Source organism: Lacerta agilis, chromosome 17 (assembly GCF_009819535.1).
Source record: "Lacerta agilis isolate rLacAgi1 chromosome 17, rLacAgi1.pri, whole genome shotgun sequence".
NCBI lineage: Eukaryota > Metazoa > Chordata > Lepidosauria > Squamata > Lacertidae > Lacerta > Lacerta agilis.
The window spans coordinates 18,939,270-18,964,748 of record NC_046328.1 but is presented as its reverse complement, the minus strand read 5'-3'; the positions used below and the strand labels follow the sequence as shown (position 1 = coordinate 18,964,748).

Genomic DNA, 25,479 nt, shown 5'->3' with positions numbered 1-25,479 from the left:
GGGTCTCTGATAGCAGTGGTGGGTAAAGGGTAGACTGCTGCCAGTCAGAGTAGCCAGTATAGAGCCAGGTGGATGAATAGCCTGACCTAGTACTGTAAGGCAGCTTTCTGTGTTTCAGATTGCATCTTTTAAAGGGAGTGAAACTGGAGCAGAAACTGCTTTGCTGTACCAAGTTCCTGTAAGGCTAGAATGCTATTTTTTGGGGTGTGAAATGTCCCTTTTCAGGAAAAAGGGTTCAGGAAAAATCTCCTGGGCACTCAGAAAAGGAAGTCTTGTTTTCACTCGTTTTATTCTGGTTCGCCTCTTAGGTCATGTGCCCGGAATGATTCTACATCCAGCAGGTCATCTCCAGAGTCTGACCACTCCCATTTATTACATCACAAGGCAGGATCCCGGTCTTCACACAGCAGATCCTGTTCAATAGGGACAAGGTGAGGTATCTTTGTGGTCATCTATTGGCAGTACTGACTCTCTGGAACTCCCCTTCCCCATTGATATCAGGGAGGCACCTTCAATCTTATCATTTTCAGGACCCGCCAAAGCATTTTACATTTAGAAAAGCCTATCCTGAAACATACTTTTAACGTGGAATTTGATTATGTATATCTGTTATGAAACTGCAGAGGTATGCATTTTTATGCAAACTCGTTTTTTACATCGGAATTATATGCTGCTTAGTCATCGAAGCTTCTAAGTAGCTTACATAAAATATACATTTCAAATTACCAATCATGTTTTGTTTTGTTTTAAAAGTAAACCTAAAAAGGAATTCAAAAACAAAATCTTCCGTTTTCACACAAATAAAATTACATGTTTAAATTTATATCAACTATACATGTCTGGGGAGGCTTGCTTTAAAAAGTTTTGAAACCACATAGAGGTTTTGGTTGATTAAGTAGCAATTTAAAATACATGATATAAATGTGTAGATTATTTGTGTATTGTATTTATTGTGTTTATACCCCACCTTTTCCTCCAAAGAGCTCAGGGTAGTACACATGGTTCTCCAAGTCCCCATTTCATCCTGCCAACAACCTCACAAGGTGGTTAGGTTGAGAAACAGTGACTGGCCCCCAAGGTGCTTCACATGGCTGAGTGGGGGGGGGATTTGAACCCGGGTTTCCCAGGTCCTAGTATGATGTTCTAACCATTGTGCCACACTGGCTGTCATTCATACCAGGCAGAATGAGAAACCTGTGCCTCTCCAGATGCTGTTGGACTCTACAACTCAGTTGCTCAGAGCATGGTGCTGATAGCACCAAGATTGCAGGATCAATCCCCATATGGGACAGCTGCATATTCTTGCATGGTAGGGGATAGGACCAGATGATCCTCAGGGTCCCTTCCAACTCTACGATTCTATGATCTATGAAACTCCCAACATTTTTCACAGTGGGCCACATTGGCAGGGGCTGATGGGAGCTGAGGGTCCGACAACATCTACAGACCCTGCAAGCGTCCCTATTTTCCAGGGACAGTCCCAGATTTACAGAAGCCGTCCTGATTTCTGATTTGATCCTGGAATGTCCCATTTTTCCTTAGGATGTCCCTATTTGCATTGGAGAAATGTTGGAGGGTATGGTAGGATGTCCATGTTTTCACTGGAGAAAAGTTGGAGGCTGTGGAGTTATCTGACCCCCGAGCCGTCTGAAGGCAATCCTGTATAGGGAAGGGTTTTTAAAAAATGTTTAATGTTTTATTATGTTTCAATATATATGTTGGAAGCTTCCCAGAGTGACTAGGTCAACCCACTACGATGTGTGGGTTGTATAAATAGTAAAATTATCATTATGGAATGGGACACCCCTATTTTCATCGGAGAAATGTTGGAAGGTATGCATCTAGAGGACCAAAGGGTCCTCCACCCCTGAGCTCAACAGAAGCCTACACTAGGTAGCAAGAAGTCCTCTGTGAACCAGTTCTGTGGCCCTGTGTAACCACAACCTCAGCGAGACCACCTTCCAGCGCATACGGCTTCTATTGGGGGTTGAATCTTGCGCCTCTTGCTCTTTCCCATCAGCCTTATATTTCTCCCCTGTTTCCAGATCCTATTCACGTTCTCCTAGCTACTCACCCAAGTCCTGCAAGAGAAGCCCCGGGAGAAGAAGCTCCAGGCAGCGACGAAGTCCCAGCTATGCTCGCTATAGTCCTATCAGGTACCACTCACTTGTGCTGTGTCCAGTGGCCACATCTTACCATCCACACACTTCTCATCCAGGATCTCTATCATTCATTCATTCATTCATTCATTCATTCATTGAATGTATATACCACCCTATACCTGGGGGTCTCAGGGCAGTTCACAGGGTGGTTGCGGAATGATGTTTGAAGGCTCTGTAGATGGTTGAAAGAGATTTGACATTAGCAGAAGATATTTAAGAGATAGGAAGGACTTGGAGTTGGTGGGCAGTAAATCTGAGCATGTTGTTATTAGAAAGTTATTAACAGAAGACATGGGAGTCCTCCTTCCCGTGTCAACTAATCTAGGGTTGCCATATTCCGGGGATCAGAAACCCAGACCCCCCACCACCACCATCGGGGCAAGCCGCCGCCACCCCACATCTCCCTCGCTCCCCTCCCTGCCGCTAGCCCCTTCCTCGCCCGCCTGTTCCTCCCTTCTGCCCTCCCCTCTCTTATCTTTGCTGTCTTTGGCCTCCTGCTCATGATGGGGGGGGGGTGTGAGCGGCCCCAGGAAGGTCATGCAAGGCCAGGTGACCGTCAGGACCAGCACGGGGCCTAACGCAGCCCCAGGAAAGCCGCGCAAGGCCTGGCGGTGGCCAGGAACAACACCAGGCCCAGGGCAGACTTCAGACTAGGGTTGGGGGAGGTGTTCAGTCTTCTTTGCATTTTAATTTGGGGACTACCAAATTTGCATTTCTCGATGAGGAAGAAGGTAGCCATCATGGCTTGTAGCCTGATCTTCCACGAATTTGTCTAACCCTCTTTTAAAGCCATCCAAGTTGGTGGCCCTCATCACTGCCTCCAGTGGCAGTGAGTTCCATAGTTCAAAAGAAGTCCTTTCTTTTATCTGTCTTGAATCTTCTGACACTCAGCTTCATCGGATGGGCACAAGTTTTAGCATTCTGAGAGAGAGAGAAAAGCTTCAATGTATGCCTGTGTTTGTTTATTGCTTAGAATATTGTCGGTCGCTTTGAGTTGCTGTGGCAAAAAAAAAAAAAAAGGCGACTGATAAATCCAGTAAATAACAAGAACTTGTGTGTTTGCCTGAGCTAAGATAAGCATTATATAATTTTTTTATTAAATTTTCTGTTTTACAATTTAAAATACCCATTTTTACATCCTTAAGATATCAATGACTTCCCTTCTTCTCTTTTCATGGTTCGTTTTACATATCATAAATCCCTGCATATTTACAGAAACTATACCATTCAGTATTACATTATTACATCCATCATAACTTATTTACATTGTTGAATCTTTCTTAGTGCTGCCAGTGTTTTCAGCTGTACACAGTTATTTCCCTTATATTCAATAAACGTTTTCCAGTCTTCTCTAAAGCTGCACATATTCTGCCAACTTATGTTGCCATTCTTCTTTGGTTGGGACCTTGCTCATTTTCGGGCTAACAAAACATGAGCCGCAGTAGTGGCATACATATATAACCTTTTTTGACACCTGGGAATTTCAGTATTAATTATCCCCAACAGAAAGGATTCTGGTTTTTTTTTGGGGGGGGGAAGTACTTTTAAACATTTTTTTCAATTCGTTATGGATCATTTCCCAGTACTCTTTTACCCTTTTACAAGTCCACCGCATATGAAAGAACGTTCCCTCAACCTCTTTGCCTCTCCAGCACTTACTAAGATAAGCATTGCTGATTACCCTTTTTTCTCAGGGACCGTGAACAAGATCACAAGTACGGGTCCAGTGAAAAGGAGTCTCACAGGCACCGTGACCGCCGACGCCGCAAACAGTCATATTCACCCATGAGGAAGCGGAGGAGAGATTCCCCCAGCCATCTGGAAGCCCGACGCATAACAAGGTGAGCTAGGGCTGTCCCAGAGGTAAAAAAGACTGTCCTTCTCGGCTGCTGTCAAGGTGATCAAAACCACCTTGAAAGGTTGGATGTCAGGGCTGAGCTGCCACCCTCTTGGGAATTACACCCCAAGAGGCAGAAAAATATAAGAAGGTAAAGGTAAAGGACCCCTGGATGGATAAGTCAAAGGCAACTATGGGGTTGCGGGGCTCATCTTACTTTCAGGCCGAGGGAGCTGGCGTTTGTCCACAGACAGCTTTCCGGGTCATGTGGCCCGCATGACTAAACAGCTTCTGGCACAACGGAACACGATGCCGGAAACCAGAGCGCACAGAAGGGCCGCTTACCTTCCCACCACAGTGGTACCTATTTATCTACTTGCACTGACGTGCTTTTGAACTGCTAGGTTGGCAGGAGCTGGGACAGAGCAACGGGAGCTCACCCCGTCACGGGGATTCAAACCGCCAACCTTCTGATCGGCAAGCCCAAGCAGCTCAGGGGTTTAGACCACAGCCCCACCCACTATATCAGGCCTGAGACCCATCCAGCAGGGCATCCTCTTCCCACAGTGGCCATCCCAGATGCCTAGGGAAGCCCACAAGCAGGGCCTGAACACAGAACTCTGGTTTCCAGCAACTGGTGTTCAGAAGCGTACTGCCTCTGACTGGGGAGGTAGTGTAGAAAGACTGGCTTAGGACTGGGACAGGCCATGTTCAAATCCCTACCTAGCTATGGAAATCACTGGGTGCTTTGGGGCCAATCAGTGCCTCTCAGCCTAATTTACTTCACAGGTTGTTGCAGACCCTCCAAATGTCCCTATTTTCCAGCCCTGGATTTACAAAAGCCATCCCAGTTTCTGATTTGATCCCAGAATGTCCCACTTTTCCTTAGGACGTCCCTATTTTCATCTGAGAAATGTTGGAGGGTATGGAGTTATCTGACCTCCGACACAAGGAGATAACTAGGCAAACTGTAGAAGACATCTGAAGGCAGCCCTGCATAGGGATATCTTTAAATGTTTAATGTTTTTATGTATGTCGGAAGCTGCCCAGAGTGGCTGGGGCAAACCAGTCAGATGGGCGGGGTATATTATTATTATTATTATTATTATTATTATTATTATTATTATTAAACGGGACATCCCTATTTTCATCAGAGAAATGTTGGAGGTTATGTTGCTGCGAGGGTGAGATAGAAATGCAGTAAAATATATATTGACAGCACTGAACTAAATTTGCGTCAAATTTTGCCCCATTGCAGGTTGCAAAGATTTTGAGTGCACAAAGAGCGTCAGGGTGAAGATTCAGCAAATTTAAATCTATACATATAATGAAAATTTCGTGCATTTAAAATTGATTTTGCATTTAAATATAATTATATAAATATAATATAATCTATTATATATAATAGATTAGATTATATGGTCTACATATTATAGATTTTATTATATAATCTATATATTATAATCTAAATTAAATTTGCATTTAAAAGCAATCTAAATTGATTCAAATTTATAAATTTAAACTGCAAATTTAATTTTCTTTTCTGAAATTTCTTTCAAAATTTGGACAATTTTTTTGCTCTCATTGGCTGTCCATGAGTTCTTGCGTAATGAGAGAAGGAAGAAAAAAGCTTCCCTCTTTGTTTCTTTTGTCTCCGCAGTGCCCGAAAGCGCCCAATCCCCTACTACCGCCCCAGCCCCTCTTCCTCATCCCCCAGCAGCATAAGCAGCTACTCCTCCTGGCACAGCCCCTTCAGCTACTCCCCCAGCCGTAGCCGCAGCTATTCCAGCAAAAGGACCAGCCGCAGCAGAAGCTGGAGCAGCAGCGGCAGCGACCGGAGCCGCAGTGGCAGCAGCTCAGGGGCACGGAACAGCCGGCGAAGCGGCAGCAGGAGCGGCGAGTCAGCAGGCAGCTACGACAGCTTGCGCCGTTAGCGGACCATGGCCAGGAGGGGTTGCCCTCCCCCCCCCTACTTCAACGGACTCAACGGAATGCGTTTCTCAAGGGCAGATCTGGAAAGACGTCCTGTTCTTGACCGGAAGCAAATGACACCACTCGTTCAGCAACCTCAAGTTGTGGGGGGCACCCGCTTTCTTTTTCCACCAGACCCACCGACCCATGGGGGAAAAACCAGCCATGAAACTGATCCCTTGTCATTGCAGACCGGCCAGTGCAAACCTGGGCTGTCTCCAGCATGTTTCTCCTGCAGGGATGGGATCGCTTCACACCGGTCCATCGGCTCTTGGAACTCAAGAGAACTGGGTGTGTCCTCCTCTTGCCTGTATCACAGCCACCGTTGGACTGATCCGTTGAGGGAGTGCTATTGATGCCGCACCCCAAATTCCTCCACTATTCAGTAGGTCATGTTGCTGGTTCCTGTTGCTCCCCATTAATGGGGAGTAGTAGTAGAAGAAGAGTTTGGATTTGACATCCCTCTTTATCACTACCTGAAAGAGTCTCAAAGCATTCTCCTTTCCCTTCCTCCCCCACAACAAACACTCTGTGAGCTGAGTGGGGCTGAGAGACTTCAAAGAAGTGTGACTAGCCCAAGGTCACCCAGCAGCTGCATGTGGAGGAGCGGAGACGCGAACCCGGTTCCCCAGATTACGAGTCTACCGCTCTTAACCACTACACCACACTGGCTTTGCTATGTCATCCATTAAGAATCCTGCATTGCAGGGGGCTGGACTTGGATGGCCCTCCCGACTCTACAATTCTGTGATCGATCCCTTTCAGCTTCTGTCCTCCATGCCCTTCTTCCTCTTGTGATCTGCACCCTCAATCTTCCCTGGCTGACCCAGGCGGCTGCAGAAGTCTCGCTTTCTGCCACCAGAGAGTGACAGTCATGTGGTGACAAACCAGTTGCCGGCCTTCCAAGGACGTCAAACTGGATCGTTAAGTCGGCGGCATCTCCCAATCCAGGCCATGGAACTTAGTAAGACCCAAGGGTGAGGAACCTGTGGCCTTCCAGGTGCACGATGGACTCCAACGATCCATCAACTCCAAGCCAACACGGCCAACAGTTGTGGATGTTTGTGGTCTTCCCAATGGGGTCATCTGTTTGGCCATCACGAGAACAGGATGCTGGACTAGATGGGCCTTTGGCTGGGCTCTTCTGGAGAATTGAAGTCCCACAACAGCTGGAGGGCCACACGGGTTCCCCACAACCAGGACCACCCCCAACCTACGATTCTCAAACCCACCTCCGAAATTAATGAGGAGTTAAAATCCATTGAGCTAATGATGCAGGGAATTGGAGGGAGGGGTGAAGTGAAGTGAAATATCATCTTCCAACATAGATAAGGGAAGTCCATCACTCTGAGGAAGGCGAGGAGTTGTGCGCATTAATCACCCTTCAGCCCGTAGCAACATTCATCTTTGTAAAACCTGTATAAATAGAGGCAAGAAAGGAGAGAGGGAAGTTCCGTGTTATTTATTGGAGGTGGGAGGGATCTCTGAACAACCCCCTCCACCGCTGTATTGCATCCACCCCAATCTTTCCTGCCAGACCACATAGAGGGTGGTTAAATGTGGGACTTTGCAGACCCTGGAAAGATGTGCCTGCTTAGAGGGGCTGTCCACAGGCGTTTGACTCCGTGGCAGCAAAGGCTCCTTCTTTTTGCCTCAATCCGACCGTGTGCCGTTATATGTTCCTTTGTTATTTATTGATTGCTGTAATTATTTATTACGTTTGGGATTTGGTGCTGAGTTGCATGTCAATCACTTGCTGTCGCTATCAAAGTTTAATTTATTCCCATTTTTGAGCACTAAGTTATTAGTATTTATTATTATTATTATTATTATTATTATTATTATTATTATTATTATTATTATCAGGGTTGTTTTGTTTCATTTAATGCAGGGATGTAGAAGCCCATGAGTTACGTTCGGGCTCAGTTTTACTATATTTTGCTACCTCTGGCTCTTTCCCCCTAAATAGGAATGTCAGAAAACTCTGGTGAAAATGGAAATAGGAGTGGAAATTGCTGGTGTTTGGTCCAGTATCCGGAGTGGAAATCAATCCAGTGAATTCAATTGGGATTCACTGTTATTGGTTTCAGTCTGCAAATCATACGTTGCTGATTACATCCCCCTTTCCACTATTAGCATTGTGTTTTCTTTGCATTGAAATGAAGGGTGGAAAACATTATTATTATTATTATTATTATTATTATTATTATTATTATTATTTTAATTTATTACCTGCCCTTTATGCTAAGGTCTCAGAGTGGATTGCAACTATTGAAAGTCAACATTAAAAACAGTTTAAATCAACTTAACCTTCACAAAAATCATGCGGGTCCTATTGCAATGACCACATAACCTACTTGATTACAGAAATTACGCAAGTTACGTAATCTCACCACAGTGGACGGCGAGACGCAACGTTAAAAGCAGTTTAAAACAACTGACAATCACAAAAGAGGGTTGGGCCCTATTGCAATGGCAAAGTAATTTACATAGTTAGTTACCTGAATCACACGTTTCACAATTTTGCCGCAGTGGACCTGGAGAAAAAGAACGTTGCTTTATACCAGTGTTTTTCAACCTTTTTTGGGCAAAGGCACACTTGTTTCATGAAAAAAATCACGAGGCACACCACCATTAGAAAATGTTAAAAAAATTAACTCTGTGCCTATATTGACTATATATAAAGTAATTCTCTTGAATTTTTCAATTTTTCACACGGCACACCAGGCAACATCTCGCGGCACACTAGTGTGCCGCGGAACAGTGGTTGAAAAACACTGCTTTATACGGAAGATGAATCGCAGCAGTCAGAAGCAGTGCTGCATGCAATCAGAGGCATAGCAAGGTCAGATGGTACCCGGTGCGGGGAAAAAATTGAGCTTTTTAAAGAAAAGTTGCTCAGAGTTGTTGAGCTTTTTTAGGATACCCCTAAGTTCCCACAAATTGCGCAAATCCAACCACCAATTGCATAAAACACCCACCAGAGGCAGCCCGCTGGGGGGGTGCCTCACTGATTGCCGGGCATATTTACACACTGCCTAGGCATGACCCCCGGGCCGGACCACACCCCCTTGCAACGCCCCTGCCTCTACTCACAATCCCACCTTAGGTTGGAGGCTTCTTGACTCCCTCAGCAACTGTGACCAATAGTAATAGTGGTAAATTTTATTACAGCCATTGGCCCATATCAAAACAAAACAGTCAAAGCAAACAGAAAATACAATTTGGAGCAACTCGACATAAAACAATAAAAAAACGAGGCAGCAACTGCTGCAATTTGAACAATATCAGTTCTAAACAGTCCTTCAAGAATAACATTTTAACTCAATTTGGTTAATACATATGCAGGATAGGGATTCAGCTAAAACTTTATTTAAGAGTTAATTAATAACTTAATTCCCTCTTAATAATACTGGGTATTAGTTAAACTATCAAAACTATGCAGTGACCCATTTCTCTTTTTCTGGGATAGGACATTTATCAAAAATCTAGCGACTGTAAGAGATCTACTCGGTTCCTCGTCATTCAATAAATGGATTAATTTAGCCTCAACTGTGACCAACTAAACCAAGTATTCAGTTGTGGATTTCAGGGATTTCTTGTCCCTTTTGGAGGGACAGCTGTTCGTTCACAAGCAGCAACTTCAACAGAGTTTAGTGCCAAATTTGGGACTGGCCCTACCATAAGGCAGAATGAAGCAGAGGCTTCCAATGGCGGGTGTGGGAAGGAGCCGTATGGACTTAGAGGAGGTGGGGGTGAGATGCCAGAACAATGCATGCCACGTAGACTATCCCCTAAACCAGCTTGCTTCTAGCTACCACTTTTGTAGCTTCCCCCCCTCCAAATCATATTGGGAACTATAGTTTGTTAAGGAGGCTGAAAGATGTTAGAGCAGGGGTAGGCAAGCTAAGGCCCAGGGGCCTTCTCAAACCAGCCCATGGACGGTCCAGGAATCAGCGTGTTTTTACAAGAGTAGAATGTGTCCTTTTATTTAAAATGCATCTCTGGGTTATTTGTGGGGCCTGCCTGGTGTTTTTACATGAGTAGAATGTGTGCTTTTATTTAAAATGTATCTCTGGGTTATTTGTGGGGCATAGGAATTCGTTCATTCCCCCCCCCCATATAGTCCAGCCCACCACATGGTCTGAGGGATGGTGGACTGGCCCACGGCTGAAAAAGGTTGCTGACCCCTGTGTTAGAGGATCCCTCTTCCCCTCACAGAGCTACAGTTCCCAGAGTGGTGTAACAATTGATCCCTCTCCCCAGGGAACTCTGGGAACTGTAACCCTGCCCCATACGTTCTCCTGTTCTGCACTCACGAAAATCTCCAGCTTCCCCTAAAATAAACACCTTAAAATATTTCCCATATTGTGCACGTAATTACCGCCCTCCCTCCAAGTCTGGTTTCCCACTCTGCATCCAAAGAATGGGAAAACGTTTGGGGGAAATCTCCCCAAAAGATGGCTACCTCCTTTCTGAGAGATTTCAAAAAGCCCAATCCAAAACATGAACTGCTTACTCAAAAGTAAGTGCCACTGAATTCAGTGGATATGGAGGAAACTGCCTTATACTGAGTCGGATCAATGGTCTTTCTGGTTCATGACTGGTCTACGCTGGTCTGTAATGACTGGCAGCAGCTCTCTGGGCTTTCAGGCAGGGGTCTTTCTCCTAACCGTACCTAGAGATGCCGGGACTTGAACCCAGGACCTTCTGCATGCAAAGCAGATGCTCTAACCCCTGAGCTATACAGCTATTTCCTGGGGTGGGGGTAGTATTGTAGTCTCCCCATTAAAGGGTTTGATTCTCTCCCTCCCTCTGTTTTAACTGCTAAATGCTGAATTGCTCTTCCACCTCACATTACCAGTTCATTTCTGTCTCCAGTCAAACCATTGGTATTATTATTGTTGTTGTTAATTTATCATGCGCTGTATATATGATAAGGGACAGGTGTCGCTTGCTTGCTTATTTATTTATTTATTTATTTATTTATTTGGATTTTTTCTTAAATGAAAACAATTCTGTCACTGGGTTTTGGGTTGTTGAGGGGTGGAGACACCCACCCACCCCGCCCCTGCAATTTCATTTCATTTTGAGGACGACTAGCTCCTCTCTAACAAAGAAAAACAGCGACTGAACATCTCAGAAATTTAAATGTTTCAGAGCCAGACCGGGGTGTTTTCCTTTTAAATTCTGTTCACCTGTGACGGCTAGGTATTCTGAAGAAGAACACACAGTAGAACATTTCATGAAGGAGAAATAGAGGTTTTCTTTTCCTGAAGCATCTGAACTCAAGCAGAACAAGGCAAAAGACAAGGTGTGGTCCTCATTTCAGATCCAGAAGCCGATGCAATTGGCAGTTGAAATTTTATTCTGTCTACTTGCCGTCCTGTGAGGGGAGCAGGCTAGCCTAAGGGGCATAGCAGGCTGTCTTCCAACTCCATGCCGCCACTGCCTGCCCCTCAAAATCTGCCGCCCGAGGCAGCTGCTTCACTCCATCTAATGGTAGAGCCAGTCCTGACATGAATTCAAATCCTTTAGAACAAAGCCAGGCTCCAGAATGGGCTTATGTGTGATGAGTAGCAGGCAACACATCCCTCTTGTTCTCACATTTCGACAGCTCCAAAACATTGGTTCATTGAACTTCAGATCTAAAACAAAACGAAAAAAACTACCTTTGACATGGCTGTATTCTTTAGTCTTCCTGAAGAAGTTTCACACACACACACAAATGTGCAAATAATAATAATGATAATAATAAAATCCTGCTGTGTTTCATTCTCATCCGTCGTTACTGCTTGTTATTGTTCCTGAAATAAATTAATCCACACAAAATGTGCCACAAGGCTGCCGTTGTTTTGCAAAAGGGGTTCAAGTACATACCAGAAATGTCGGTTTGCGCAATGAAACGGCCTTGAAGCCTTCCGTCGCCATAGCAAATCCACTTAGAAACGAACGGATTTCTTGCATTTGGGAGATAGCGATTGGGAAAGGCACTAGAAAGTAAGCGATTGACAATGCAGGTGTAGAAATGATTTTAGCATGCAGATGTAGAAACACCCTGCAAGCAAATCAGCATGCATGCACGTTGTTGTATAACCTCAGCACCAAGAAATCACAGTGAATTGGATGAATTCGTGGAGAATGAGGCTGTCAATGGCCGGTAACTGATGGCCATCCACTTGGATGGTTTTAAAAGACAATTGGACAAGTTCATGCAGGAAAAGGCCATCGGTGGCTATAAGCCACTATGCTGGAGGCAGTAATGCTTCTGAATACCAGTTGCTGGAGACCACAGGGCTCTTGTGCTCAGATCCTGCTGAGGGCCGGATTTACGTATAAGCTAAACAAGTTATAGCTTAGGGCGCCACTCTCTTGGGGGGCCCCAAAAAAAATTAAAGGGAAAAAACCACTGGATGTACATTTCCAAAATATAAGATAAAAAACAAATGAAACTGACACAGAGCAACAGTGTTTTGTGTTGTGTAGGCTCCTATGGTGTAAGTAATGGGCCCTGCCTGCTAGCCTGCTCCCTAAAATATCACTGCTTTGCTCATTTCTATATATAGGGTGCCTACATTCTGCAAGGATTGGTTGCATGGCAACATGTGCGAATGGCTTTAGATACCTATTAGGTCCATAAATTACCATATAGCATACAGTCATACCCCGGGTTGCGCACGCTCCGTGTTGCGTACGTTCGGGTTAAGAATGCCCGCAACCCGGAAGCGTTTTTTCAGGGCGTGTGCGACCCCCGGATGCGCAGAACGCTTCTGAGCACTTCACGCATGCGCAGAAGCGTTCAAATCGTGCTACTTAGGGGTTTTCGGGGGGTTTTCGTGCGTTCGGGATACGCACGCATGCTTTACGCACGGCGACCTAGAACGGATCATGTGCATAACCCAGGGTTCAACACAAAAAAACAGTGGCAATTTGTTGTTGACGAAGGACAGCTGGACATATAAAGGGCCCCATTACCTTCAGTAGCTTAGGGCCTCATCAAACCAAAACCGGCCCTGATCCTGCTTGAAGGTTTCCTACAGGCAACTGGTTGGCCACTGTGAGAACAAGATGCTGAAGTCCGCTTTGCAGCTCTAGGAGAAAATCACTTGTGAATGAGTGGGGGGTGGGGACAGGTGTCAATACCAGTGCAAGTCTTCTGCAGTCAGGTTTAGATAGGTGGCAAAACCAAACAGCAGCGAACAGGTGCTACGTTTGGAACTGCAACAGTTTATGGCTCTGGTTGCTGGAAACCAGAGGAGAAGAGAATGTTCTTGTGCTCTAATCCCGCTTGCAGGTCGGTCCTTGTGAGAACAGGATGCTGTTGTAAGAATTTTAAGGTATTTTATTTATATATAATAATTGTTATTAATGTACCGAAACAAATAAGGCCACATGTCTGAAAAACAGCACAGGAAGGCAGGCCTCACTCCATTTTTGACTCTCAACTGACCAAGTATTTCTTTGTCTCAGGAACAAAAGGGGGGGGTTGCCCCTCCAGCTACTCAGCAGCCCCCTGCCCGAGTGATAATCTCTGGCATCCTGATACCTGAGTGCCAGACAAAAGGGTGTGATTAACTTGGCTGGGAAATAGGGAAATGTAAATATCTTTTGTTTCACTTGATGGGTTTTTGGTGGAGGGCAAGAGGAGACATGGGGGCAGGGTTCAGGATGCTCAGATCACTGCTAACAGACCCTTCCAATTTGTGATGTATGTATGATGTATGGAGGGGTGGTCTTGAGTTGGAGAGGGGCAAATTCAAAAGTCTATATAGGAGCTTGCGCGCCATTGTTCGAGGTCTTTTGCTTGCAAAACACCCTGCTGCAGCAGTTTCTAATAAACAAGGCCTTGCTTTGGGAGACTCGGTATTGTCTTTGTCTTTTGTGCTGCATTGTCGGAAAGGGCTCTTAAAATATAGAGCTCTTCCCGGGGTTATGGACTCCCTTCTGGAGACGGACCCAGTTACAGAATTTTTATAACTATGCTAGACTAGATGGGCCATTGACCCGACCTGTTGAAACCAGAGTAGTGAAACCGCAGCTAAGAAGCTCAAATCATGACTGACACCCTTCTTTGGAAATTAAACCCATGTCCAGACTTCAACATTCAAAAACTTTACTTGCAGGAACCTATAGCTATTGAAGAATTGAAGCATAATATTTACAGTCACATGCTTCACGGTGGATTCGAAAATACAGTCATCTTGCTTCACATAAAACGGAGTCTCTGCTTCACTAGATACCTCTCATGTGACCGTTAGCCAATCATATTAGAACTACTAGGGAACTCTCCAGAATTCAGTTACCAACCAATCAAATTCAAGCACATAGTAACGCCTACAAGCATATACAATTTCAGTGAATTAAATTACTACACTTAACACTTCTTACTTATTATTATTTGCAATTGGGAGCCAAAACGTCGGAGTACCAAGGTGTTCGGGATCCAAGGTATGACTGTAAATACAAAATAACGGCAACGCTGATCACAGCAGAAAAAGAGGGAGGTGATGTGAGGCACGGCATTTTTAAAAGGCCCAGGAATAGTGATCTGGCCCAGGGATGGGGGAGAGATGCTGTTTTGCTTGCATTTTAAGGAAAAACAAATTCACACTTTTCAGACCACTGTGTGAATCTAAACACAGCTGCCCTTCAACGTTCACAGTGCCTCGAATTTTGCAGAGCAGTTATCCAGGCAGACAATGTTTATATACAAAAGCACATATATTGAAAAGGCATGCATTAGTAAAGTAACATAAAGAAATATCCTTTTCATTAGGGAAAACCACTTGCAAAAATGTGTGCATTAGTTAAAGTTGCATATAAAAATGTGTACATAATTTTTTATTGAATTTGTGTCCTGTCCTTTCTCCCAAAAGAAAGGAGCCAAAAATATTAGGTGAAATTCACAGTAAAATGCTGATAAATTTCCATGAGGGTTTCTTCTTATCCAATAGCAAACAGATGCAGAAATGTATTTAAGACTGATGGGGGGGGAGGCAAACAGAGAGAGAAATGAAATCGAAAGCACTGTTCATTTCTCATTTCACTCCTTTATTTTGGCAGCTGGCTCAAATCCAGGACACCAAAATGAAAGAGAAGGCATCCCAAAATCCTGGAAGTGGTGCAGGAGTGGGGGGAAATGTGGCTTTTATTTCCAGGAAATGCATTTTGGCCAATAGGTATTTCAAGGCCATTCCTCCTCTTCCCCCCCCCCGCCCCGGGTTAATTGAAAAACAGCCTGCAGCCACCCAGCCTGCGTCTGTTCCTTTGATCCCTTCTTTCTCCATCCAATAAAAGCCCAATTGCTATCAGCAGTTTCCAGCTGATGCAGGTTGGGTGGTTTTGGGTGGAGTTAAATGCAGTTCCTCGCTCCGGCCTCCAAGTGTCAGGGTCAGAAGCGACTGGGGGGGAAACCGCAGGCCTGCAGGAGAGAGCGCTGGGCTTGATCCAAGGCCATCTCTGCTGGGGGGAAAAACCAAGCAAAAATAAAACAAACAACCCCCAAGCTCCTTTTCCTGGGGCCTCTCCAGATAGCATTCCTGGCACATTGCCTCGCTCCACCTCTGCCCATTGCAAGAACACCGCTTTTGCCGTGTGGCTGCCTGCCCAGAGAAGGCAGGGACACGGCTGAAAGCTTTTTTCTATCTGCATTGCTGAACTGTCAGAGGAGTTGGGGACTGACTGGTGCTCGCCTGATTCAGCACTGCAGGCGCCATTGCTCAGTTGGGAAGGGCACGCCCCAGAGCCTACTTCAGTGACTGGGCACGGCCTGGCATCTTTTGGAGACCTTTCCAGACAGAGGCTTCTGTGTGGGTAAGAGACTGCTAGCTTGCTCGCCCAAAGAGGGGGGGGGAAGAGAGAGATTTGATGCTTTGAGCTATGGGAGGGGTCATGCTTTCAAACTGCGTATGTGGATGTCTCAGAGTTTAGATCTCCTGCGTGCATTTCAGACCTCCAGTCCCAGAGGGATTTAGCCTGGCAGAGCAAACCACACAGATAAACAGAGCATCACATGCTACTTTAAAGGTTTATTGCGCCACAAGTAAACATTAGGCATCAGATGTACCGAGTATTCGACTTTCCTGGGGCGGGTTTCGCAGTGTTAGGGCTATTGCAACGACAGCAACAAAAACGTCCCATTTTGCGTTAAAGGTTAACAACTATATTCTTCTGGCATGAGCTTTTGTGCACCGGAAATCGAAGTCTTTAAGCTCGCCACAAGACTCTTCGTCTCTGAAGTGCTGTTACTGGTTGGCAGATTCTCTTTACACCTGTGTGTGTTTGTGTGAGAGAAAGTGGGTTACGAAATGCCGGAGATAAGAGAAACTCCAAGCAAGACATGTTTCTGTGAAGCTCAAATGTCTCCTAGTTTATTGCAGTGACCTTTCGCAACAGCTGTTATTGGTGAGAACGCACAATGCCTCCAGAGACTGTCAGTATTTCTGCAGGAGGGATTCAAGAGTATACTGCAACTTTTGGTTGGTGCAATTAAAAGGCATGAAGAGCTTTGTCGCCCTGGCATGTAATACTCACTTTTTGGAAAAAGTGTGGTTAGGAATGCAGTGAAACAGATGGATAAAAGGCAGATTGGGAAATAAATCGGAGCAAATGTTCCATATTGACTGGCCGTAACAGTGTTAGCAGTAGAGACAACCCTGGTCTCAACTGAGTCCTAGATTGGTTAAATCAAACTTGCCAAAATAAATTCAGGTGCAGCAGGTTTCATGTCAGCAGAAGAGTATCGTCTGAAACTGGAATGTTATTTCACAGGTTTCTGAATGTTAGATGTAAGCCTATTAACAAATCTTCCCTCATGACTTTCTTCTTTATATGTCGGCGTCTTGGTTCAGATCAACCTTGCTCTCTACATTTACCATGCTGATTAAAGCCGTAGGCCCTGTCTTGAGGTTTTGATGATGAAATAATAATTTAACCTTGCAGCACATGATTTGTGTACGTGAAACCCAGAAGTATGTCTTACTAGCGTCAGTGGGGCTTAGTCCCACATACCGTAACTGTATATAGGATTGCAATCTTGATCCCCAGAAGCACAATAGGCTACCGTACATTTAAAACAGGATTATGGCCCTTTTAAACAGTCATGACTTCCCCCCAAAGGCTTCTCAAAAGTGAAGTTTGTTAATGGTGCTGAGAGTTATTGGAGACCCCTTTCCCCCTCAGTCCCCTGGAAACAGGAATTGACTGTTAAACCACTCTGGCAACAGTAGATCTGTGAGGGGAATAAGGGGTCTCCTAGCAACTCTCAGCTACCTTTACAAACTACACTTCCCAAGATTCTTTGAGGGAAGCCATGGCTGTTTAAAGTGGTGTGATACTGCTTTAAAGGTGCAGTGCAGATAAGGTTGTAGTTTGGATTAGCCCGGGCTCATGGTTTAGCTCTCTCCAGATTAGCCATTAGTTGTAACCATGGTTTTCCTGCTACTGTGAAGAGAAGTTTCTCTTGTTTTGTTTTTTCTACAATCAAGCGGTATATGCATATTGTTAAATAAATCCTGAAATTAAAGTGCTAGGCCACAAGGCTGCAACCACCATCTTCTTTATCCCTGATGAAGCAGTGGTGAGATAACTGTCCGTTTCTGTTTTCCGCTTCTCATTTCTCCAGTCTTCAGTTCAGTTCTGTACATCTCCACATCGGTTAGCCTTTTTAAAAGAAAAAAAAGAAAAGGTCATGAAAATTTGTCAGCATTTTTGTGTGAACACCCTAATAAACACATTTTTGTATGCAGTGGCTCTTAAGGAACATATTTTTTTGCAAAGCAATCTCTCCTGATATAATGCATTATTGTATGTCGTAAGCATTTTTATGGAGACTACCCTAGTAAATAGGCGTTTTTGTACACACTTTTGGCTAGAGAACTGCATCGCAAACTCCCAAAAAGTGCAAATTTTGAAGGATGGCTGTGTTTTAGGTTGTCTGTTGTTCCAGGAAGTGCAAATTAGGTAGGGCTTAAATGCAAACTGCATGGAATTTCTCCCCCATCCCTTACCCTTATGCCTCTGGGCCCCCACATACATATCCGAGGCAGGTCCCAGAAGCACTGGGTTCAAGGAAGATAATCACGCCAGGGTCTGTAGATACCCATGGGGCTCAAGGAGTATGTGCATCTGCATAGCTGTCACTGCCCATCCTCATCTGCCTCTGTTTAAGCTTTGTGGGGAGGGCACTTTGCCCAGATCCCTCTAAAAAAAACTGGCAACGGCCTCTAAAGGGGCATAGTTGGTAAATGGGCCTAATTGAGCACCATATAGCAATTGTGCAATTGACTTGGCCTCAAACAACTTTAAGGCTGCTGGTATATAATTCCCACCTTTAGACCTGAGGTACCTGAGGATAGCATTGGCACTTCTCTGGGCATTCCCTGCAACGTACATGCCATGGGTTTTCCTACTTCCTGATGAGTACAGGGCTATACCTAGATATTTAAAACAGGTAACCTGTTCAATCTTATGCCAGTCTATAGACCACACATATGTTTTGGGCCTCTTTGCGAAGACCATAATTTTAGTTTTTTGATGATTGAGCTCTAATTTGCTCTCTGTGCAATATGCAGCGAGTGTTTTCATGGCTCTTTTAAGGCCGATCGGTGTTCTAGAGAGGATTGCAGTGTCATCTGCATAGAGCAGTACTGAAACCTGATTTCCTGCAAGTTTCGGAGGATGGAAATTTATATTAGAAAGATGAGGGATCATATCATTTATGTAATAATTAAACAGGGATGGGGCCAATATACATCCCTGCTTAACTCCCTTCTCTGTTTCTATTGCTTTGGATACATGGCCCTGGGAGGTATAACACACTTTTAATGACGTCCCTTCATATAGCATGCGTATTAGATATAACAGACGTCTATCTATCGTGGAGGTCTCCAGTTTTCCCCATAGTTTTGTTCTGGAAATAGAATCGAAAGCTGCTCTGAAATCGATGAAGGCCACGTAAAGAGAAGCAAGGCAACGGCCTCCTTGGCAGGGGAAGGAGGGAGGGGCGACCAGAGTGACCACCTGTCAAAGGAAAGGACGCAGCAAACCAAAATGGAGAAAAGAGCGGATGGGAGGAACCGGCTTCTTGTTTCATTCCTGCCAAGGGGAAGGGCGGGCAGGCAGGTGCCTTCATCCGTGTGGCTTTGCCATACAGGTGATTTGCTGAGCAACTCTCAATAGGATAATGAGGTATGGCATTAAGTGCCAGGTGGAGATTTGCTAAGGAGGCAAAGAGTGTTAGGACTTCTAGCAAAGGGGGGTTGGACTAGATGACCCCTGGGGGTCCCATCCAACTCTGTGGTTCTATCTTGCTATCAGTACGTTTCCGAGCACAATTCAAAGTGTTGGTGCTGACCTTTAAAGCCCTAAACGGCCTCGGTCCTGTATACCTGAAGGAGCGTCTCCACCCCCATCATTCAGCCCGGACACTGAGATCCAGCGCCGAGGGCCTTCTGTCTGTTCCCTCACTGCGAGAAGCAAAACTACAGGGAACCAGGCAGAGGGCCTTCTCGGTAGTGGCGCCCGCCCTGTGGAACGCCCTCCCATCACAGGTCAGGGAAATAAACAACTACCTGACATTCAGAAAAAAACCTGAAGGCAGCCCTTTTTAGGGAAGTTTTTAATGTTTGATATTGTTGTATTTGGTTTCTGTTGGAAGCCGCCCAGAGTGGCTGGGGAAATCCAGCCAGATGGGCGGGGTACAAATAATAAATATTATTATTATTATTTATTATTGCTATGTTTCATGTCTGAGCTGGATAGCTACCAGACACAGGACCTTAGCTTGCTATGTATTTTTATTGATTTGATTTAGGAGGGGACAACGGCCCCTCCCTGCCCCCCCCCCCCCGCTACGCCCATGTCATGAGTGCCCTTGAACTCTGATCATGGCTCTTGCGTGCCTGGATGCAGGGCTGTTTTTTTCTAGAAAAAGAGGTGTGTGTGTGTTTGTGTAGGAAGTAGCCAAGACAACTAGAATTGTCAAGGTATATAGGTATGATATAAGTTGTTGAAGTTAAAGATAAGATGATAGATAGATAAGGTATAGATTAATTGTGAATGTTGATTTAAAGTTGTTATAAAGTTACTAAAGTAAATTTGTAATGAACGCAGCATAGAAGATGGGAGGAAGTCCATTAAGTAAGAATTAAATAAGTATGAGGATGCTTAGAATGTGTGGTATTTTTGGTGTTTGTGTTTTTGTTGTTAAGTGTTGTTTTTATTTTTTGTATTTGTAGTGTTTGTATTTTGTATTCCTGTTTTTTAAATATAATAAATTCTCTAAAAAAAAAGAAGGAAGTAGCCAAGACCGTCGCCTGAAATCCTGGACAGCTGCTGCCAGTGTGCTCCCATCTGCACTCCATGTTTACCGGTAACTAAGGAAGTACACGACTTTAAACAGTCAACAAATGACACTTCGCCAGATTTCTTCAGGGTGGGGGGAGCCGGGACTGAAGGAGCATCCCCACCCCCATCGTTCTGCCCGGACACTGAGCTCCAGCGCCGAGGGCCTTCTGGTGGTTCCCTCACTGCAAGAAGTGAGGTTACAGGGAACCAGGCAGAGGGCCTTCTTGGTAGTGGCACCCGCCCTGTGGAACCCCCCCCCGCCAGATGTCAAGGAGATAAAGAAATACCTGACTTTTAGAAGACACCTGAAGGCAGCCCTGTTTAGGGAAGCTTTTAATTTTGATGTTTTACTGCAATTTTAATATTTTGCTGGAAGCCGCCCAGACTGGCTGGGGAAACCCAGCCAGATAAGTGTTGTTGTTGTTGTTGTTGTTGTTGTTGTTATGTGGGATGATACGGCCTATATGCAGCACAAATGTTGAACTACATGACCATGGTGGACTGGGCCGCAGAAAAAAAGTGAGTGGGACAATGAATGTAAATGTCACCTTTATACTGCAGGTGCCATTCAGGATTGAACCTGCAAATGCAGATACTCTCCCATGAAGAGGTGGCCCTTCTGCTAGAATAAAATTCCTAAATTCAGAACCTGGGTTTGCTGCATGCGGACTGCTTAACCCTTCCCCCTTCCAGAACACCGTTTGTTTGTTTGTTTTGTCCATTGCCCTATCCCTGTAGATCTCAGGGTAGTTCACAACATAAAATCACAATATATATATATTTAAAAACCCAGAAGATAAATAATAAAAACAAAAAAACCCAGTAATACAAACACCCCCTCCAAAACACATTTAAAAGGGCATCGGATGTCAATCAGCCAAAGGCCTGGTTAAGGAGGAACATTTTTCACCTGGTAAAGGTAACAGACCCCTGACAGTTAAGTCCAGTCGCAAACGACTCTGGGGTTGCGACGCTCATCTTGCTTTACTGGCCAAGGGAGCTGACGTTTGTCCGCAGACACTTTTTCTGGGCCATGTGGCCAGCATGACTGAGCCGCTTCTGGCGAAACCAGAGCAGCGCACGGAAATGCCGTTTACCTTCCTGCCAGAGCGGTACCTATTTATCTACTTGCACTGGCGTGCTTTCAAAGTGCTGGGTGGGCAGGAGCAGGGACCGAGCAACGGGAGCTCACCCCATCGCGGGGATTCGAACTGCCGACCTTCTGATCGGCAAACACTAGGCTCAGTGGTTTAGACCACAGCGCCACCCATGTCCCTGGGTACCTAAGGGTATATCATGAAGGCGCTGGCCAAACCTCCCTGGGGAGAGCATTACACAGCAGAAAAAGCCCATTCTCATGTTGCTACCCTCCTAAGGTAAATCTCCCACTGCCCTATCCTCCAGCAAAAAAAAAGAGAGAGAGAGGAAAAAGTGCTATAATTAGTCTCACAACAAAAAGAATACTGCTTCGTTGGAGACTCTGGTGTCTTTAGGATCCATAGTTTTATTTACACATATATACAACCTGGACATAAGTTGGAGGGGCTCACAGCATTAACACCTGTAAGGGTCCAGTGGTGCTGCTCACAAGTAAAAGGTGATGACTCAGAATCTGTATATTTACATCAGTTTATTATACAAACTAGTGGTTTCAGCCCGTTAAAATAACGGGCGCTAGAACAGAAGCCGCCTCCCTCCCTCTCGCTCCTCCCTCCCTCCCTCCCTGCGGCCGGCCGGCCTCCGTCTCCTCTCCCGCGGCCTCCATCATGTCTTCTTCCCCTTCTCCGGAGACGCGGCCAGGGTTCGAGCGCGCCCTGGCCCGGCGGGACGGCTCGGCGGGGCTCCGCCTCGGGCAGCGCTCAGCGGGCGGGACAGGCTGCGTGGTGTGGGACGCGGCGCTGGTGCGCTTCCTCGAGAAAGGGGCCGAGGACTCTGAGGCGGCGGGCCTGGCGGGGCTCCCTCTCCGCCACAAGGCCGTGCTCGAGCTGGGCGCAGGCACCGGCCTTGTGGGCCTCATGGCCGCCAGCCTCAGGTATATCGCCGCCGCGGCCGGGCCTCGCCTGAGAATCGCCATGGGGGCTGCCGTCTCAGTAGCGCAAACCCAGAGACACAGGGACTGGACGCAGAGACACTTGTGTTTTATATATAGAAGATACGTACAAGTCAGAGCTCAAATTCCATGACCGTCTTAGTCACTCTCAGATTCCGGAAGTGGCGCTTTGCGAGAGCGCGTGCCAACAAAACAACCTGGGGGCCCCAAGTCTCCTCCTTTCCTCTTTCCGTTTGAGCCCCCTACGTAATTGGGGCAACGGAACTACCGATTCCCCCTCCGTCCCTGAACTGATGAGTTGGTGTCGGGACCCTACAACATCTGGCAGCCCTTCCGCCACGGAACTCCCTCCCTGCCTATCGCTCCCCCAGGAAGTCTCTGGGCTTCCCTGGCGGTGGTAGGTATTTTCTACATCAGGGGTGTCTCCCTCCACCTCAGCCGGCTCTCCGCTGCCTCCGGAGGATCCCCTGACAACACCCCAACAGATCTTGCTTCTCTATTAGTCACAGCTCTGGATCCAGGACAGAGTCAGCAGGTCTCTGTGTCTCCGGCTCCTGGCCTGCTTCCAGCTCACTCACTCACATCCCTATGTGGCTACTGTTCTCCTTCCTAGCGACTAGGACAGGGCCAGGGCCGGGTGGATGAAAGGAATGCCCACCCATTAGCCCGGAGGGCATCATTCGTTAGGGATGGCTCTTGCAACCTAGCCTATTCTTTGGGGGTGCTGATGAGGGTGATTTTAAGTGGTCAGCTAAGGTCATGGTCTTACAATGGAACTTCTCCCCAGTCAAAATCTGGCTGGGTTTTTTTTAGAGAAAGAAGAACAAAACAAAAAAGTCAGGGGATATGATTGCAGACCTCCTGCATCACAGGACACTTTTTGGCCCTTGTTCCTAGCCAGCTGTGTTGTGGATTCAGAGGACAGGGAAACACTGGTGGTTGCCTAGCAACAGCAGGGAGAAACAGATCCCATTCTCTTCCAGGCCAGCCCTAAGAAGGTTGGGAGGGTGCCCTGTGGTCGCTAGGCAACAGCAAAAGGCTTCAGTTCCATCACCAACCATTTGAGATGGAACAGCCAGTTAATTTGGAATATACAGGGACTGAGCACTCTACAATCAAGGGGTGTATAAATTTTATGAAATGAAAGAGGATTAAAAGCCGAGATTAAAATTTGCGTCCTCCGCCTAGTTGGTGAGACCAACTTTGCAGAGCATAGAATGGCTGAGTTTTGAGTTCAGAGAGTGATTCCACACTGCCTCTTTTTAGGCCTCAGGCAGAATTGGGAATGCCTAGTTCTCTACTATAAACAGTAATTATCTCACATGTGATGTAATGTTAGGCAGATTGGATTCAGACTGTGGATGGCAGGCATGCATGCCTTAAGTCTCCAGGGGTGGTCAAACGACTGAGATCTTGTTAAACTCAACCGAGTCAGGGATGGTATTTCCTTTTATCGTCTGTGACTGATGTCTTCTAGAGCCTCCCAACTTTAGGTATTTACTATACCCCACCCTTCAACAAGATTTACATTCTCTCTCTCACTCACACACACACACACACATATATACACAAACACCCCGCTAGCAAAATAAGGTTAAGAATACAGTAGTAAGGAATGCTGTATGCTACCATGGTGCTTTTTTTAAAAAATGGTTTGGTGATTATACACAACACACACACACACACACACACACACACCTGAAATAAGTAAATAAACTGTCAGACTTTGGTCCATTTAAGGCAGTGTTTTTCAACCACTGTTCCGCGGCACACTAGTGTGCCGCGAGATGTTGCCTGGTGTGCCGTGGGAAAAATTACTTTATATATAGTCAATATAGGCACAGAGTTAATTTTTTTAACATTTTCTAATGGTGGTGTGCCTCGTGATTTTTTTCATGAAACAAGTGTGCCTTTGCCCAAAAAAGGTTGAAAAACACTGATTTAAGGTAGCTCCATTATGTCTACACTGACCGGCAACAGCTCTTCAGGGTTTCAGGTGGGGTTCTGCCTCAGAGATGCCAGGGATCGAGCCTGGGGCCTGCATATGAATCATATGCTCTGTCACAGAGCTAATTTCCCTCTCATAGGAGGCTGCTTTATACTGAGTCAGGCAACTGGCCCATATAGCTCAACATTGTCTACAATGACTGGCAGCAGCTTCTGAACTTTCATTACAACGGGTCACATCCACAACATAAATTTAAAGTGCATGGCTTTCCCCAAAGAATCCTGGGAGCTGCAGTTTGTTAAAAGAAGTATCATTCTGTGATGGGTGAGCTAAATTTCCCAGCATTCATGGGGGATTCTTGTGCTTAAAATATGTGGTATGGATGTGACTACAGTTTTAGCCTAGAATATACAGTTGCTTACTTCAGAGCCCAATCAGACTAAATTCCCTCTTTTTCCAGTGTTGGAGCTATGAGAGCTGTTGTTTATGTTGTCAAAAACGCAGCATCCAGGCACAAGATGGGAGCACCAGCAGGCTTGGGGAAATCTTGAGATTGTGCAGAAGTACCCCGAAAAACCAGCTTATCCTGAAGGTTCATCCTTCCCAGTTACCCCACCAGGTCCAGACTTTTCCTTAAGATACCGGCTGTCAACACCTACCGACAGCAGGACTCTCCCTTTGGGTCCTGACTCAGGCTCAGTCAATTTCGCACATGTGGTAAGACATAATCTGCTTTCTAAACTGCTCAAACCAGAACGCATAGTTCATTGAAGGCGAGCAGTTTGTATAGACCTTAAGTAAAGACACATAGCTTCTACATTTTCAGTATTCTGTACTAGGCTGCCTATACACCATACATTTAAAACTAAGAATTCTGAAAACTGAAGTTTGTTTCTAGGTGCCAGGAATTATAGCTCTGCGGGGGTATAGTTTCCGGAATGAGGAGAATCCTAAAACGATCCAAAAAGGGGGTCGGGCCCTTTTAACTCATTATTATTTACCTGCCCTTTACCCTAATGTCCCAAGGCGGGTTACTACATTTAAAACACAATTTTAAAAAGTTTAAAACACTCCACACCGCAATATTTTGTTCTGAGTGAGCCCCTTCCCTATTTTTCTATAATAATATCAAGTGCCTTTATTGCCAGGGTGGATAAAAATCAAT

The 25,479-nt window shown here is 45.6% G+C and overlaps 2 protein-coding genes and 1 long non-coding RNA gene across 3 annotated transcripts in view; 2 read left to right on the top strand and 1 right to left on the bottom strand.

Annotated features, from left to right (window-relative positions):
• SRRM4 (serine/arginine repetitive matrix 4) overlaps positions 1 to 5,961 on the top strand; it is a 116,668-nt gene extending 110,707 nt beyond the window's left edge. The window contains exons 10-13 of the mRNA XM_033135778.1: positions 309 to 431; positions 2,046 to 2,156; positions 3,857 to 4,003; positions 5,660 to 5,961. Coding sequence (XP_032991669.1) covers positions 309 to 431; positions 2,046 to 2,156; positions 3,857 to 4,003; positions 5,660 to 5,933 — 655 coding nt within the window. The 3' untranslated portion in view covers positions 5,934 to 5,961. The remainder of the gene's footprint in view (positions 1 to 308; positions 432 to 2,045; positions 2,157 to 3,856; positions 4,004 to 5,659) is intronic.
• A 5,191-nt stretch (positions 5,962 to 11,152) lies between these two features.
• Positions 11,153 to 25,479, bottom strand: part of LOC117061579 — an 18,693-nt gene continuing 4,366 nt past the window's right edge. The window contains exon 2 of the long non-coding RNA XR_004428102.1: positions 11,153 to 11,963. This is a non-coding gene — a long non-coding RNA (uncharacterized LOC117061579). The remainder of the gene's footprint in view (positions 11,964 to 25,479) is intronic.
• The window catches only part of HSPB8 (heat shock protein family B (small) member 8), a 26,679-nt gene continuing 16,814 nt past the window's right edge, over positions 15,615 to 25,479 (top strand). The window contains exon 1 of the mRNA XM_033174473.1: positions 15,615 to 15,780. The gene's annotated coding sequence lies outside the window, so the exon portion shown is untranslated. The remainder of the gene's footprint in view (positions 15,781 to 25,479) is intronic.